This window comes from Ornithorhynchus anatinus, chromosome 7 (genome assembly GCF_004115215.2).
Source record: "Ornithorhynchus anatinus isolate Pmale09 chromosome 7, mOrnAna1.pri.v4, whole genome shotgun sequence".
Lineage (NCBI taxonomy): Eukaryota > Metazoa > Chordata > Mammalia > Monotremata > Ornithorhynchidae > Ornithorhynchus > Ornithorhynchus anatinus.
The window spans coordinates 55,067,759-55,086,171 of NC_041734.1; the positions used below are offsets into that span (position 1 = coordinate 55,067,759).

An 18,413-nucleotide genomic window follows, 5' to 3' on the forward strand; every position below is an offset into this window, starting at 1 on the left:
AGAAGTTGAGTGACTCGCCCACGGTCACACAGCTGACAAGTGGAGGAGCCGGGATTAGAACCCACGACCTCTGACTCCCAAGCCCGGCGCTTTCAACTGAGCTTCGCTGCTTCTCTGTCAATCCATCCCGGCGCTTAGTCCAGCGCTTACAACGGTGCTTGGGACATAGTAAGCGCTCAACAAATGCCATCATTATTATTACAGCGCCGGGCACATAGTAAGTGCTTAACAAATAGCATCAGTATTATTGTTATTATTGGCTCAGTGGAAAGAGCACGGGTTTGGGAGTCAGAGGTCGTGAGTTCTAGTCCCGGCTCCTCCACTTGTCATCTGTGTGACCATAGGCAAGTCACTCAACTTCTCTGTGCCTCAGTGACCTCATCTGGAAAATGGGGATGAAGACTGTGAGCCCCACGTGGGACAACCTGATTCCCTTGTATCTACCCCGGCGCTTAGAACAGCTCTTGGCACCTAGTAAGCGCCTAACAAATGTCATCATCATCATCATCGTCATTATTATTATTATTATCATTACTCTCCCGGCGCATCCGCCTGGGTATAGGGGCCCAGACCCCGACCTTTGTGTCCGTGCAATGGAGACGCTGGGGAGGCCGCGGGTGACCGATTGTCCCCCCACAAAGCCTCGGCCTGGTCACTTGCTTTGCTCGTGGCTCAGTGGAAAGAACCTGGGCTTGGGAGCCAGAGGTCATGGGTTCGAATCCCAGCTCTGCCGCTCGTCAGCTGTGTGACTGTGGGCAAGTCACTTCACTTCTCTGTGCCTCAGTTCCCTCATCTGTAAAATGGGGATTAACTGCGAGCCTCACGTGGGACAACCTGATGACCCTGTATCTCTTAGAACAGTGCTCTGCACATAGTAAGCACTTAACAAATACCAACATTGGCTCAGGGGAAAGAGCACGGGCTTTGGAGTCAGAGGTCATGGGTTCGAATCCCAGCTCGGCCACTTGTCAGCTGTGTGACTGTGGGCAAGTCACTTAGCTTCTCGGTGCCTCAGTGACCTCATCTGTAAAATGGGGATTAAGACTGTGAGCCCCACGTGGGATAACCTGATTCCCCTCTGTCCACCCCAGCGCTTCGAACAGGGCTCGGCCCATAGTAAGCGCTTAACAAATACCGACATTATTATTATTATTATCATTGCTGGACGAAACCCGGCCCCGGAGGCACGGCTGGACCTCTCCTGGACGCCACAGCCTGCGGGGCACGGACCTGGGGGTCATTTCTTCATTCCTTCATTCCTTCATTCGTATTTATTGAGCGCTTACTGTGTGCAGAGCACTGGACTAAGCCCTTGGAATATACGATTCGGCAACAGAGTCGGAGGTCGTGGGTTCTAATCCCGGCTCCGCCTCTTGTCAGCTGTGTGATTTGGGGCAAGTCAAGCAGCGTGGCTCAGTGGAAAGAGTCCGGGCTTGGGAGTCGAAGGTCGTGGGTTCTAATTCCGACCCCGCCACTTGTCAGCTGTGTAACTTTGGGCAAGTCAGCTCACTTCTCTGTGCCTCCGTTCCCTTATCTGGAAAATGGGGATGAAGACTGTGAGTCCCAGGTGGGACAACCTGATTGCCTTGTAAACCACCGCCCCCTCCAAGTACTTAGAACAGTGCTTCACACATTATAATTGCTTAACAAATGCCATCATTATTATTATTATTATTATTATTATTCACTTCTCTGGGCCTCAGTGACCTCATCTGTAAAGGGGGGATTAAGACTGGGAGCCCCACGTTGGGACAACCTGGTGGCCTTGTATCCCCTCCAGCGCTTAGGACAGTGCTCGGCACATAGTAAGCGCTTAACAAACGCCGTCATCATTATTATCATTATTCACTTCTCTGGGCCTCAGTGACCTCATCTGGAAAAGGGGGGTTGAAGCCTGGGAGCCCCACGTTGGGACAACCTGATAATAATGGCATTTGTTAAGCGCTTGCTATGTGCCGAGCACCGTTCTCAGCGCTGGGGGAGATACAGGCTCATCAGGTTGTCCCACGTGAGGCTCACAGTTTAATCCCCATTTTACAGATGAGGTCACTGAGGTCCAGAGAAGTGAAGTTGGTATTTGTATTTGTTGAGCGCTTACTATGTGCAGAGCACCGTTCTCAGCGCTGGGGGAGATACAGGCTCATCAGGTTGTCCACGTGAGGCTCACAGTTTAATCCCTATTTTACAGATGAGGTCACTGAGGTCCAGAGAATTGAAGTTGTTATTTGTATTTGTTGAGCGCTTACTATGTGCAGAGCACCGTTCTAAGCGCTGGGGGAGATACAGGCTCATCAGGTTGTCCCACGTGAGGCTCGCAGTTAATCCCCATTTTACAGATGAGGTCACTGAGGTCCAGAGAAGTGAAGTTGGTATTTGTATTTGTTGAGCGCCTACTACGTGCGGAGCACCGTTCTGAACGCTGGGGGAGCCACCAGGGAATCAGGTTGTCCCACGTGGGGCTCACAGTCTTCATCCCCATTTTCCAGATGAGGTCACGGAGGCCCAGAGAAGCGACCTGCCCACAGTCACCCAGCCGACAAGCGGCGGAGCCGGGATTCGAATCCATGATCTCTGACTCCCCAGCCCGGGTTCTTTCCACCGAGCCCCGCCGCTTGACTTGCCCCCGGCCCAGCGCCTAGAACAGTGCTTCGCACAGAGTAAGCGCTTAGCAAATGTCGTTATTATCATTATTAGCCCCCTCCCCTTTCGTCTGTCGGTGGCCCCTGCGCGTTGCCCCCGCCCTCGGAGCTCGGCCCCGCCCCTCCCTCCCTCCCTCTCTCTCTGTGTCTCCGGAGCGGCGGCCGCCCCCTCCTCCTGCTCGTCCTCGTCCTCCCTGCTCCTCCCTGCTCCTCCCGGTGCTCGTCCTCCTCCTCGTCCTCGTCCTCCTCGTCCTCCCCCTCGTCGTCGATCCTCGTCTCGTCCCGGTCCGCCGGCGGGCGGCGGGCGCTGAGCTGGCGGTGTCGGCGCCGCACCATGGGGCGCCTCGGCGGCGGCCTGAGGTGCATCAAGTACCTGCTGCTCGCCTTCAACCTGCTCTTCTGGGTGAGAGACGGCGGGACCGACGGCAAGGGGGCTGCGGGCACAGGCTGGGGGGCTGCGGGGGCTGGGGTTAGGGGCAAGGGGCAAGGGCTGCGGGGGCTGGGGTTAGGGGCAAGGGCTGCGGGGGCGCCATCTGGGACTAGGGGCAGGGGCGGCAGGGGCGGCAGGGGCGGCAGGGGCACAGGGTAAAGGTCGAGGGCAGGGAGAAGGGGTCGTCCGAGGAGCGCTGGGGGCCGAGACCTCCGCCGCCCGCCCCACTTTGCCCCGCGGAGGGCGCCGCCCGGGGGGGGAGGGGGGAAGCCGTGGCTGCGATCCAAGGAGCCCCCTCCTCCTCCTCCTCTCTCCTCCTCCCTTCTCCTTCTCTCCTCCTCCTCCTCCTCCTTTCTCCTCCTCCCTTTTCCTTCTCTCCTCCTCCTCCCTCCTCCTCTTCCTCCTCCCCTTTTCCTCTCCTCCTCCCCTCCTCCTCTTCTCCTTCTCCCCTCTTCTCCTCCTCCCTCGTCCTCCTCCTCCCCTCTTCTCCCCCTCCTCCTCCCCTTCTCCCCTCCTCCTCCTCCTCCTCATCCCCTTCTCCCCCCCTCCTCCTCCTCCTCATCCCCTTCTCCCCCCCTCCTCCTCCTCCTCATCCCCTTCTCCCCTCCTCCTCCTCCTCCTCCTCTTCCTTCCCCCCTCTCCCCTCCTCCTCCTCCTCCTCCTCTTCTCCTCCTCCCCTTCTTCCCTCCTCCTCCTCTCCTCCTCTTCTCCTCTCCTCCTCTTCTCCTCCTCTCCTCCTCCTCTTCTCCTCCCCGCCTCTTCTCCTTTTCTCCTCTCCTCCTCCTCTCCTCCCCTCCTCCTCCTCTTCTCCTCCTTCTCCTCTCTTCTCTCCTCCTCCTCCTCTTCCTCCTCCCCTCCTCGTCCTCCTCCTCGTGTGCGCTGCGCCCCGCGAGCCCGGGGGAACGAGAGGGACAGGGAGAGGAAAAGCGCGTTGTGTCGGTGTTTGCTTTTTCGCAGCGCAGCCCCTGGGAGGTCTCAGCTGTTTCTCCTCCCCCCCCCCCCGCCCCGCAACCCGGGCAGCCAGGAAGGCCCCCAGAAGGCAAGGGGCGGGGAAGGGGGGAACCCTTGGTGGCAGGAGGGGACAGGACAGGACCGTGGGAGAAATGCCTATCGAGACCACCCTGCCCAGACTCCCTGCGGAGCGCTCTCCGTTCTCCCGAGAGCAGGGGCTGCCCTCTGCAAGTATCAGTGTCAGTATCTAGAGGCTTGATTAACACCCCTCAAAAAAGAACAGATTCATTCGTCCAGTCAGTCGTATTTTTTGAGCGCACACTGGGTGCAGAGCACTGTACTGAGCGCTTGGAAAGTATGCTCTCCCGGCCCTCGAGGAGCCTACGGACAAAGGTGGAAAGGCGATCTGACCCCGGAGCTGCGGTAGAGTCCGGGAACTTGTGCTAATTCTGGGAAAGGGCAGTCCCTAATCACTGAGTTCACTGACGATGTACAAATTGTTACTAATCTCCCGGATCTTGTCTGGCTCTGGGTGGAGACTGGGCCTCCAGTTTATTGGAGGCCCAGAGTGAGTGGCATCTTCTAGCTCCAGACAGCCAGCCCCCAAACCCTGCAGTCTCCCCGAGTAATTATTCTCCAAATTCATTAAGCAGCTTTCCAGGAAAAATTCGGATTTCTTTTGTTTGGGGCTGATTTTTTTCTTTTTCGAGGATGCGGGTCCCAGTGATGGAAAGCATTGCAGCCCAAGCACTTAGTAGAATGCCCTGCACATAGGAAATGCTCTGTAGATATCGATCGATCGACTGGTTGACTCCTAGGTCATTCAACTAGCCCGAGGCACAACTGGAATTAGGATTAAGAGAATTTGGTTTCCCAAGGGCCCCATCCCAGGCTGTGATCCTGAGAAAAGGGTTTAGGGGTTAGCATGTACGTGGTCTGCTATCAAACCAGCCTCCTCCACTTGCGAATGAAGAGCCACTGTTAACAGCTGACTGCTCGACTGGGCTCGGCTCACCTCCGCCAAAATCATCCTGGCAGATGCGACACCGTGAAGGTGAATTCCCAGGAACTCCACATTCCAACCCGGTCTGGGTTAACCTCTGCTGCTGACTCCAAGCAGCGTGGTTAGGGAATGGGGTGGCTCACGTTGCTACCTCCCAAAGTAGCTGAAGTCCACGATTTCAGCCCATCTAGGCATCAGCACTAACCTTATTTTAGAACTCAGAGCACCCACTGTTCTTTCAAGATGTTTCTGTTTAATTTTCACAGGATTTGGGGAACAGATATGGTTGCCAAATCACTGGGCCTGATTTTGTACAACTTGCTCTGATTTTCTAAGGCTTTAATCCATCGATCGTATTTATTGAGCATTTACTGTGTGCAGAGCACTCTTCTAAGTGCTTGAGAGAACAGTTGATAGTTACTTCATGTTAGCCAAGACTGAGCCGAGGAAAACGCAGGAACTACAGGGATTCTCCTGGGTAGGAGAAGGCCATTGTGTTGTATTGGAAAGGATGTGGATTAGGAATCAGGAAACCCAGCATTCTAATAATAATAATTGTGGTATTTGATACCGCTTGTTAGATGCCAAGTGTGTTAAGCCATAGGGTAGATATAGGATAATCAGGTCCCACGTGGGGATCACAGAGTAAAGTAGGACGGAGAACAGGTATTGAATCTCATTTTGCAGATGAGGGAACTGAGGCACAGAGAAGTTTAGTGAGTTGCCCAGATCACATAGCAGGGAAGTAGCAGAGCCAGGATTAAAAGCCAGAGCCTCTGACTCCCAGGCCTGTGCTCTTTCTTTTGGGCAATGCTGATTCCCTCTTCTAGACTTGATTTAATCACTGATCTTCTGGGTGCTACTAGGCAGGCCCTGTATCCTCTCTGTGTCTCAGTTTCTTCATCTTTAAAATGGTGGTAATAATCCCTGCCCTTTCTGCCTCAAAGAGTTGTGGTGAGAACAAATGAGATGTGATGTGAAACTGCCTTGGGCATAAGTGTGATATCCATTCCCACAGAGTAGTAGTAATAACAATAATAATAATAATAGTAACATTTCTTGAGTGGCCACTTGGTGTGGTACACTTGGGAAGCGGCAGAATAACAAAATGACACATTCTGCACCCCCAAGGAGCTTACATTCAAATGAGGGAGACAAACCTAAAATATTCACTCAACTGGTCTAAGTAAATAAAGTGAGCAGACATTTATACATAAATGCTACAGAGAGTGTTTCTTAGTAAGTTCTTAAGTGCTGGGTTGGCTGGGGGGATAAGAAGGGCCAGGGACGCTGAGAAATTCATCAGGGAAGATCTGTTAGAGGAGGTGGGATTTTAGGAGGGTTTTGATTAGAAGGACAGCTTGAGATCTGTCTGAGGTGAGGAGGAAGAAAGTTCCAGACTGGGGAAGTGATGTGAGCTAGGGAATGGAGGCTGAAGAGTCAAGAGTGAGGTACAGGTAGATGGTTTTTGTTTTCGTTTTTCTAATAATTGTGGTATTTGTTAAGTGCTTACTCTAGGTGCCAGATACTGTACTAAGCACTGGGATGGATACAGGCAAATTGGGTTAGACACAGTCCCTGTCCCACCTGGGGCTCACAGTCTTAACTCCCATTGTACAGATGAGGTAGCTGAGGCCCAGAGAAGTGAAGTGACTTGCCCGAGGTCAGACAGCAGACAAGTGACAGAGCCAGGATTAGAATGCAGGTCCTCCGACTCTTGCTCTTTCCACTGGGCCATGCTACTTCTCTATTCCCAAGAATGTCTTGATCAATCCAATTTGCTTGTATCTATCCCAGTGCTTAGTACAGTGACTGGCACATAGTAAGTACTTAACAAATACTTTAATTATTAATTATTATTATTAATAGTAAGTGAGAGGGCAGATAGGTAAGGTGAAGCCAGATGGTGAGGAGTTTTGAGGCCAATTTTGAGGAGTTTTTGTGTGATGCAGAGAGAGAACTGTGGAAGGTTTTGAGAGGAGGAGAAATGTGGGCTGATACTTGAGGAAAGTGATTCACGTAGCAGCCTGTAGTATATTAGAGGGGGAAGTCTGGAGGCTGGGAAGTTATTGAGGAGTGTAATGTAAAAGCTTAACTAAGACAAGACCAGAGCTTTTATTAGGGTGGTAACACTTTGGGTGGATCCAGGATATACTGGAAAAAAATGATAGGATTAGGCAGTAGGGTTGGATGAGAGTGAAAACTTGAGATCGACACCAAGGTTGTGGGCTTCTGGGATAGAGTAGTGTTGTCCACTGAGATGGATAAGCTAAGGGGAGGAGTAGGTTTCAGGGAAAAGATGAGGAGTTCTGTTTTAGACATGTTGAATTTGAGGTGCCAGGCAGACACCCATGTGAAGATGTCCTGCAGGTAAAAGGATTACAGATTAGTGAGAGGTCAGGGTTAGAGAAAGATGGATGTGGGAGGCACCCACATAAAGGTGGTGGTTGAGGGTTTATGAGCAGCTGAGCTCTCCAAAGGAGAGGTGATCGGCGTTAGGTAGAGTCCTTTGGATCTGGCTATAAGAGGTTCATTGAAGAATGCAGACACGGGAATGAAGGGGTCAATGTCCGAACAGTAGAGTCGAGAAGACAGTTTGTGAAGAGGGAATTAAGGCAAAGGATGTATAGGTCCTGTTCTAGGAATCTGGTTAGAAAAGAGAACCAGGAGATGGGACCGCAGCTAGAGGGTATCATGGGATCAAGAGGGAGCTTTTTAAAAACAGACTTCCTAAAAATTAGATGAGTTTAAAAGGCAATCAATTCATCGTTGATATTTACTGAGCACCTGCTCTGTGCAGAGCACTGAACTAAATGCTTGAGGACTTGAGAAACACAATCCCTGCCCTGCAGGAATTTACAGATTAGGCAGGGAGAAGGCCAAGGGCAGAGAACCATTGGAGGTTGAGAGGTTGAAGAGGTGAGGGGAGGAAAGTAGGAACAAGTGATTTTTGGAGGTGGGAGGGTTTGTTTTTATGAGATGTTCTTCCCCTTGACTCTATTTATTGCCATTGTTCTTGTCTGTCTGTCTCCCCCGATTAGACTGTAAGCCTGTCAAACGGCAGGGACTGTCTCTGTCTGTTGCCGACTTGTTCATTCCAAGCGCTTAGTACAGTGCTCTGCACATAGTAAGCGCTCAATAAATACTATTGAATGAATGAATATAGAGTCAGAAGCGCAGATAGAGGGGGTGGATTTAAGGAGCACTTAGGATATAGCTGGGAAGCAAGAAGAAGTGTTCCAAGGGGTGATGTGGAGAGTCTCACAGAGAAGTCTCCACATTGGCCCATTCCATGGAATCACACAGCAGTAGTGACTAGCTACTTCTCAGTGGCCATTATGCACATTTGCCATCAGCTTCCTCGCTTCATAAAGAGAGAGCTCTTCAGTCTGTGTATTTTTCCCTCAACTCCGTCATCAAATCTGGGCTGCGTTGCCACAGCAAAGTGGAATGCTAAAGCAAATACTTCAGTAATTTGGGGAAGAGCACTTAATATATGCCCCACCCACAGCCCCACAGCACTTTTGTAAATATCTGTAATCTATTCATATTAATGTCTTTCTCCCCCCCCCCCCGAAATGTGAGCTTCTTGTGGCCAAGGTAACGTGTCTACCAACTCTGTCTTACTGTACACTCCCACGCAATTAAGGTGGCGTTCTACACACAGTAAGTGCTCAATAAACACTATTGATTGAAGAGCCTTTGGGGGAGAATGAATTATCCAGCTAATGACCTCATCTGTTTATTTCCCTGCACTCTGGAGACCCAGATGTAAAAAGCCTTGATCTGGTTACAAAGTGTTGCTTTCCTGGAGCAAAGTGTACTGTGTTTGGGGGAGGGATTTGTGGTGGGCACTGGCAGTTGTCTTCCTAGAGAGAAGTTAGCTGTAGATGTAAAACTGTTACATGTACACTTGCCCTGGCTCTTCCTCATGAAGTGCCTTTTTGAGGTAGGCTCATTTGTCAGCCACATAACTTCCTTTTCAAGATCTCAACGGTAGGCCCTGTCTGTGAACAGCAAGGGCCAGCGGGCAGGCATTTTCTGATCCATAGTTTACCAGTACCTTCACGGACTCCTTCGGGAAGTTGAGTTTAGGTTTCCCTAGGCTGCGATCCTGGTTTTATAAGCGTTCAGTTGTGTCCTGCCAGTCCTTACAGAGTAATCCCTCCGAGAAAGCTTCTAATTTGAATTCACTGTGGATTGTTTTCAAAAGCAACAAACACCAAATGAATCTCTGATATCATACTCCGTCTCCAACAAACACACCCCTCCCAAAATTTGGCCAGGCTAAATTCTAACCTCACCATCAGATAGGACAAAGTATTCTTGTGCCCTTGATGAAAATCACCTTTTTTTCCCCTCGTTGCCTAGCAATAGAAAATAAACCACTTTGAACCTCCCCAGCCGCTTAGGTTGGTTTTAACGAAAACCCTGGGACCTGTTTATTCCTTAGGGTTGTTATATTGTGAGCTTTTTCCTAGCATTGTGCTGCTGGCCGTGCTGAAGCCGCAAGCTGCTGCTCTACATTCTGACCCAACAGGAAACAGGGTTTCTCTTTGTTGAAAGCTCAGCACCATATATGGCAAATGTGAAGCCGTTACATTCGACTAAGCTTTATGGGGCCTACTAGGTGAAGTCATTTATCTTGGTGACTTGAGGGGGAAGGAGGCTTGTGCCCTGGATAACCAAGGACTGGGGAGGAGAATGGCTCCATTGAAGAGTCATTTTCCTTCCACTGCCACCCAGTTGCAGTTAAAGCGGGAGACTGTCCCCGTCTGCATTAGAGCTGTGACTTTGCAGTGAACTTAGTGAAATAAACTGCCCCCCAAAAGGGTATTTCTGAGCTGTCATTCACTTCCACATGACAATCTCATGATTCAAAGCTACGATAATAATTTTGGTCCTTGTTAGGCTCTCACTATGTGCCGAACACTGTGCTAGGTGCTTGGGGAAGAAACGAGATAATCAGGATGGACTCAGTCTGTCCCCTTGGGGCTCACAGCCTAAGTAGGAGGGAGGACTGGTATTCAACCCCCATTTTACAGATGGGGAGGAACAGAGCGATTAAGTGCCCAAAGTCACTCAGCGGACAAGTGGCAGAGTCAGGATTAGAACCCAGGTCCTCCGACTCCCAGGCTTGTGCTCTTTCCATTTGGCCGTGCTGCCGAGTATGTGCTGGGAGAGGTCTGTTCTACCTGTAGGGTAGAGAGGGGAAGGAGAATTTTTTTTAAAATGGTATTTGTTAAGAGCTTAATAGGTGCCAGGAACTGTACCAAGTGCTAGATTAGTAGATACCACCTAATCAGGTTGGACACAGTCCTTGTCCCACATGGGGTTTACAGTCTTAATCCCATTTTGCAGATGAGGAAACGGAGTCACAGACAAGTGAAATGACTCGTCCAAGATCACACAGCAGACAAGTGGTGGAGCCGAGACTAGAACCCAGGTCCTTCTAACTCCCTGGTCCGTGCTCTATCCACCAGGCCATTGCTGCTTCTCATCACTTGCAGCCATACACACCCCAGCTTCAGTGCAAAGCATGCTTCCAATTCTTAAGTCTGCCTGACAGCCAGTGGCTGCCATCCGCTGCCGTCCAGCTGGACCATTTGGGTCACTGAGTTAAGATGGAGGAGTGCATACTGGGGACTGCAGGAACCTGGAGTCACCCCTCTTCCCACTGATACAACTCCCCCCTCTTCCCTCCACCCCGGGGAGCAAAGGTGGTGGAGAAAGATGTTGTCAGGTAGATGAAGAGTTCCGCCTAACCCTGCTGAGATGTACTGCTCACCCTGGGACATAGTGATCTTTTCAGGCAGCAAACTGACACGGAAAGCCCTCCCTCTCTCGTCAGCAGCCGTAATTGGGTCACCTGAGCCTCCGTCCAGTCTTAGAATAATAATAATATTTCTAAAGTTCTTACTACATACCACGCAGTATACTAAGCACCGGGTTGGATACAGGCAAATTGAGTTGGACGCAGTCCCTGTCCCGAATAGGGCTCACAGTCTTAAGCCCCATTTTGCTTGCAGTTGAGATAACTGTGACACAGAGAAGCAAAGTGACTCGTCCAAGGTCACACAGCAGATAAGTGGTGGAGTCGGGATTAGAATCCAGGTCCTTCTGTCTCCCAGACCTATGCCTCTGTCTAGTCAGCCACGCTATTTAGAAACCCTGGGACATTCTGCCTGTGTGGCAAAATCAAATGTTGTTCGCTAAAGACCGAGACTGCGTGGATCACAGTGGAATTACTGTTCTTGTGCCAGGAGCTGTCGACGAACTCGGCCTGTCCTGAGCCCATGGGTTCACCACCGTCAGGAAAGTTCATGGGCTGTAGCTGCTGGAAAGAGGGAGAAAATCTCCTGGCTAAACAGGAGTGGACTTGTTGGTTTGTTTTCATTTGCCAATGCTTTCAGACCTTCCCTAGCCTCTTTTTTCTAATGGGGGATGGTGGAGTTGAAGGCTTTTATTTTTAATTGTAATAACTGTGGTATTTGTTAAGCACTTACTATGTGCCAAGCACTGTACTAAGAGCTGAGGTAGATACAAGCATATTAGGTGGAACACAGTCCCTCTCCCACGTGGGGCTCAGTCTCAATCCCCAGTTTACAGATGAGGTAACTGAGACACAGAGAAGTGAAGTGGCTTGCCCAAGGCCACAGAACAGACATATGGGGGGGCCGGGATTAGAACCCATGACCCTTTGACTCCCAGGCCTGTGCTGTATGCATTTCACTCTGAAATGGTATTTGCCAAGCACTTGCACTAAGCACTTTCCAGAACATGGGAATTGTGAGGAGGAATACCAAAGAAAAGTATAAGGATTGGCAAATGGGACGGCAGATCATCCTGGTGGAAGAAGAAAAGAACCTGGAGTCAGAAGACCCGAGGTTCTAATCCCACCTCTGCCCCTGGCCTGCAGTGTGTCTTTGGACAAGTCACAGCGTCTTTGAGCCTCAATTTCTTTATCTTTCAATGGAGATAAGATATCTGCTCAACTGTCAGTTCTGGGTGGGAATGATAACTGTATCTGATCTGATTATATTTATCTACCCCAGAACTTAGCACAAAGCCTGGCACTTAGTAAGAACTTATTAAATACCGTACATAAATAAGGGAGCCTTAGAACAAAGAGACTGTGGTCCAAAAATGGGCATAAAAGTGGGACTAAGTGGAGAACACGAGATGATGCATATATTCTACCATTTCCCCTTTCTGTAATTTATTGTAATGTCTGTAGCCCCTCTGGACTGCAAACTCCTTGTGGCATGGATCAGATCTACCAACTCTGTTGCGTTGGACTTTCCCAAGTGCTTGCTTAGTACATTGCTCTGCACATAATATTCAATACAATTGATATATGGATAAAATGCGTGGGCTGTGAGAAGTGGCATGACATATTGGAAAGAGCATAGACTTTGCCACTTGCCTACTGTGTGACTGTGGGAAATCACTTAATATCTCTAGGCCTCTATTTCCTCACCTCTAAAATGGAGTATAAATATATGTTCTCTCACTCCTATAAATTGGATTCCCCTTTGTGGGACAGGGACTCTGTGCAACCTGACTATTTTGTACCTAATCCAGTGCTTAGTACAGTGCTTGGCATATATAAAGCACTTAAAGGTATTATTATTATTTTTATTGTTATTAGAATGGTGAAGAAAGCAAAGAGAAGAGTTACAGGAAAGAGCAGAATGCTTGAGGACTTAGATATGGTATTGGAGCTTTAAGTGCAAGTTGAGGAAAGAGCATCTCTTGAAGAGAAAGCACATAATCAAAGAAATGAGATGAGAAAGTCATTTTAGCAACGTCACTTTGCATGCCTACAGAGAGAAGAGATGAGAGTCAGAGGAACAGGCACAAGAGGCCACAGTAGCTGAGGTCTGATTATTTGCATCTTGGATTTATTTTTTTGCAAGGTGAATGTCAATTCTGGGTTGCCTGTATTTTCTCTGTAAGGCCAATTTGCATATTGCTTTCTTTAATTCTGCAGAGGATTAAAATGAAGGGGAAACAACTTGTTGCTTCAAAATTTTGGAAGTTCAAGAAGGTCTGTCACCCGAAACAAAAAATATACTATCCAGGGTTAGAAGGCCAGACTACTTGTATTGAGATTCCCATTTTACAGAGAAACAAATTTTCATCATTCAATATTGCTTTATGTTGTCTTTTTTTCATTATAGAGTCTTTAATATTATCCAGGGTAAGGGCCCTGGTAATCAATTCAAATATCACAGGGAAGCAGTTTAGTCAAGTGGCGCAATCCCCAGAGTAAGAATCGAGGATCTGGCTCAATCCCCAGAGTAAGAGGCCTAGGCCTGGCTCTGCTCCTCTCTCGACAGTGAGTACAACTGTCACTCGGTTCTTGTAAGGCATTTTATGGACACTGAAGTTCCAGATGCAGTTCACTCCCATTGTTCCTCTGTCTGTAATATTCTGATTTAGATGCTTCATAAAAACATCCATGTCCCCTGGAAAAGTGGGGTGTCACTGGCACTTTGCCTACCCAGTGGTAGGGGCATTAGGAGAGGAATAGTTTTCCTCTCCCTCTCCTCCACCCCACACCAATGCTGGTCTCTATGCAGTATCACCAACTCGAAAGGAAACAGAACACAGACAAGTGGAAATTCTAGGGGCCCAGGCCACTTTATGCATTTGCCCTAACTCCACGTCACGGCCAGTGGCTGGGAGCTGGGCCTTGCCCCACATGGAAGCATGGCTCTCCAGGGTCCTTTGCTGTTTTAATATGCCTGAGTTATTATTGAGGGGAGGGACAATGTCTCCTGAGTCCCCTCATTATAATGCAGGTATAATGGATATGGTTAGCCAATATTTTCTAATGGATTTCACACCTCAGTTACTTTTTACACGATCTTATTTCTTAACAGTAAGAATCTCAAGTGAATTAGCCCATAGTTCATAGTTTTAAAGGAGACCCCCCCACAAAGGACTTGCTCTTTTAATGACTTTTTTCTTCTCAGTGATAAGTTTTTACTAAACGTAGAAGTCAGTTCCCCAAAATTTAACTACAGTAAGTTCTCTACATCCTCACCTACATTATCCACCCTGTGTATTATATTAGGTGGCAGATTTCTAACTTTCATAGGAATAATAATAATAATGATAATTACGGTATTTAAGTGCTTACTATGTGCCAGGCACTGTTCTAAGCACTGGAATGGATAAAAGATAATCAGGTTGGACACAGTCCGTGTCCCACATAGGGTTCACAGTCTTAACCCCCATTTTACAGATGAGGGAACTGAGGTAAAGAAAAGTTACTTGCCCCAGGTCACAAAGCAGACAAGTAGTGGAGCCAGTATTAGAACTCATGAATTGTGTGCATAAGAAATGCCTTTGTTTATCAGATCCGTGATCCATCCAGTCTCTGACAGTGTCCACAGAATGCCTTACAAGAACCAAGTGACAGTTGTAGTCACTGGCATCCATCCCACATCCAGGCATATATCCAAATCCTTCTTGAACCTTCCAGTATTTTTCAGCTAGAAAGTATACAGAGCACTGAGGGATGAAAAGAGGTCAGGATTAAAAGGGTCTATACTGTAAATTCCTTGTGGGCAGAGAATGTGTCTGTTTATTGTTATATTGTACTCTCCTGAGTGCTTAGTACAGTGCTCTGCACGCAGTAAGCCCTCAAAAAATACAATTGAATGAATGAGACTTCGGAAATTAGAGAGGCATGAATTCTTGTCTTACAGAATTTACAGACTTGAGCAGAAAAAGTGAAATTGCAAATCCAAGTCACTTCTTAATAATAATAATAATAATGTTGGTATTTGTTAAGCGCTTACTATGTGCCGAGCACTGTTCTAAGCGCTGGGGTAGACATAGGGGAATCAGGTTGTCCCACGTGGGGCTCACAGTCTTAATCCCCATTTTACAGATGAGGGAACTGAGGCACAGAGAAGTTAAGTGACTTGCCCACAGTCACACAGCCGACAAGTGGCAGAGCTGGGATTTGAACTCATGAGCCCTGACTCCAAAGCCCGTGCTCTTTCCACCGAGCCACGCTGCTTCTCAGCTGCTTCTTCTTACTACTATGGGACAGCAAAGCCTCTGGTTTTCTTTCCAGTGTCTCATCTGCTGCTGCAGAGATTTTGTAGCCAACCATCTTTTGAACCATTTGCTAGAGACTGGTGTCAAATAAAATTTTCATTTAAATCAGGTTGTTCTGCAGTGTGCTTATTTCCCCCCCTCCTGAGCCACCTGGAGAAAAGACTTGACAATACTGTAATAAATTTTTAAAATTATAATTTATTTCACGGATATGATTTAATTAAATTCAAATTAAATGTTTTTAAATAGATTTAAATTTAAATGACTTAAATATGTGATGTATTTGTTTATAAATAAATGCTGTCATAAATAAGTAACTACTGTAATAAAGCAGTGGCTTTCGGCAGAAAGTCAGGCTGACATAGATTTTTGTTTTCATAGTACACAAAATGTAGTGTATTGTAATCAGCTGCCCTAGAACTGCTTTACACATAATCAGTTCTTGTTACACCTTGGTGGTCTAGCAATTCTCTGAGATTTTGTTTCTCGTGTTTTAGTCCTACCACAAAGGGTTGGGTTGTGAACCATTATCTGTTCTGTCTGTTCCATTGAGTGAAAAGGAGGTGTTACTTTCTCTCTCTCACTTTCTTCCATTTCTCCTCCTAGGGTCTGAACTCTCTGATGCACAGAGCTCACTTTGCCCTCACCCTGATCTCAGCATTCGCGTTTCCGACCAGGGCCCCTCTCACCCTGTCAATCACAACCTGCTGGGTGGAACTCTTACAGCAGAGCAGAATCAGGACTGGAGATGTAGATTTGGGAGTGATCCATATACAGGTAGTAATTGAAGCCATGGAGGCTGTTGGATTTGGCAAGAAGATAATTGGTGACCTTTGAGAGGGCAGTTTCTGTGGAGAGAAAGGGACAGAAGCCAGATTGGAAGCAATCAAGGAGAGAATTGGAGGAGAGGAAGTGGAAGCAGCAGGTGTAAACCTCCCACTCAAGAAGTTTGGACAGGAGTGGTAGGAAGGAGATGGGGTAGTAGCTGGAGGGAGCCATGAGGTCAAGGGAGGGGTTTGTTTTTTGTTTTTTTTCAGGATGGAGGAGAAATAGGCATGTTTGAAAGCAGTGGAGAAGTAACCAAGCAGGATCACTATCCATAACGCTGTTTTTTCTTTGTGGAATCATGGATACGTATGGAAATAGAGAAGCGGCGTGGCCTAGTGGATAGAGCAAGGGCTTGGGAATCAGGAGGATAAGGGTTTTAATCCCGGCTCTGCCACTTGTCTACTGTGTGATCTTGGGTAAGTCACTTCTCTCTGCTTCAGTTACCTCATCTATAAAATGGGGATTAAGACTGTGAGCCCCATGTGGGACATGGACTGTGTCCAAGCTGATTACCATGTATCTACTCCAGTGCTTAGAATTTAACAAATACAAAAAAAAAGAAGTCTCTTAGCTGAAGCTAAGAGTCTCACATCATGAGTTTTTTCAAAAGAAGACTAGTGGTGAGGCTAATACTATGGTATTTGTTCAGAGCTTACTATGTGCCAGGCACTGTACTAAGAACTGGGGTAGATTCAAGCTAATCAAGTTAAACACCGTCTGTGTCCCACATGGGACTCGTACTATTAATCCACTTTTCTACAGATAAGGTAACTGGGGCAGACAGAAGTTACGTGAGTTGACCAAGGTCACACAGTAGACAAGTAGCAAAGTCAGGATTAGAATCCAGGTCCTTCTGACTCCCAGGCCCGTGCTATATCCTCTGCTTCTCATATTCTTGTTCTCCCTCCTACTTAGACTGTGAGACCTATGTGGGACCTGGACTATTTATGTCCTGATTATCTGCTATCTTCCCCACCCCTTAATACAATGCGTGACAGCGCTTTACAAATTCCATAATTATCATTATATGGTGCTGCAGATTATCTTCCTGAATCATTGCTCGGTCCACTTCTCTCCTCAAATTCCTCCATTGGCTCCCTTTTTCTCATTGGAGCAAACAAAAACTCCTCACATTCATCTTTGAGACTCTCCGCCCACTGACCCCACCTTACCTGTCTCTTCACCTCCCTGGCCATTACCCAACTCGTGGGCTTCATTCCTCCCAAGGCAACCTTCTAGCTGTATGTTGCTCTTGAACCTCCCTACTTTGTTCCTTGCCCACACAGTTTCCCCAGCATGGAATTCCCACCCTCCCTACATCAGACAGATCACAGCTCTCCCTCCATCCCAGTATCACAGCTCTCCCTACATCCTAATCCCTCCTAAAATCCCACCTCCTCCAACAGACTTTCTCTAAGTAATATTCCAATGCACAACGTCTTGTATAGATGTCCAATATGATCACTTTAGTAAATATTTTTATGTTCATCTTCCTGTTAGCATGTAAGCTTTTTTGATACCATATCATGTATCTTGTACATCATAAGCAGTGTGGTCTAGTGGATAGAGCACGGGTCTGGGAGTCAGAAGGATTGGGGGTCTAATCCCTTGCCACTATATGTCTGCTCTGTGACTTTGGGCAAGTCACTTCACTTCTCTATTCCTCAGTTACCTCATCTATAAAATGGGGGATAAGACTATGGGCCCCAGGAGGGACAGGGACTGTGCTCCACCTGATTAGCTTGTATCTACCCCAGCACTTACTACAGTGCCCAACACATAGTAAGGGCTTAACAAATACCAATTAAAAAAAAACACCTAATTAGTGGACTGCACCAAAAGGGTACTTAAATGATACTACTACTAAATAATAATAATGGTACTTTTTAATCATATTATGTGCTAAGCACCGAGGTAAATACGAGTTAATCAGGGTGGACACAATCCCTGTCCCAGATTAGGCTCATGCCTTTAATCCCCATATTTTACAGGAGGTTACTGAGGCACAGAGAAGTTAAATGACTTGCCTAAGGTCATACAGTAGACAAATGGTGGAGTTAGGATTAGATCCCAGGACCTTCTGACTCCCAGGCCCGTGCTTTATCCACTACATCATGCTGCTTCTCTATGACTGATGGAGCGAAATGATCAGAGAAGGGATTAATCAAGGAGTGCTTCCTAATAAAGGAAGTAATTTTTATAAGACTCTGAAGGTGGGAAGCATTGTGGTTTGGTGGTCCTGACTTGGGAGGGAGTTCCATGACCAGGGGAAGACATGAGTAATTAATCAGCCATGGGGGAGTCAAGAGTGAGATACGGGTTAGAAGGCTAGCTTGGGAAGAGAGAAGAATGTGAGCTGGAGCTGGAAAAGGGAACGAATAGGTAGGGAGACAGCTGGTGGAAAGCCTTAAATCTAATGGTCAGGAGTTCCCGTTTGATGTGGCAAACTACTGGAGGCTCTGGAGGAGGGGGTTGATGGGTTCTG

At 47.8% G+C, this 18,413-nt stretch overlaps 1 protein-coding gene across 1 annotated transcript in view; it reads left to right on the top strand.

Moving 5' to 3' along the window:
• The first annotated feature begins 2,882 nt into the window (after positions 1-2,882).
• TSPAN2 (tetraspanin 2) overlaps positions 2,883-18,413 on the top strand; it is a 49,606-nt gene continuing 34,075 nt past the window's right edge. Inside the window, exon 1 of the mRNA XM_029069868.2 lies at positions 2,883-3,042. Coding sequence (XP_028925701.1) covers positions 2,974-3,042 — 69 coding nt within the window. The 5' untranslated portion in view covers positions 2,883-2,973. The remainder of the gene's footprint in view (positions 3,043-18,413) is intronic.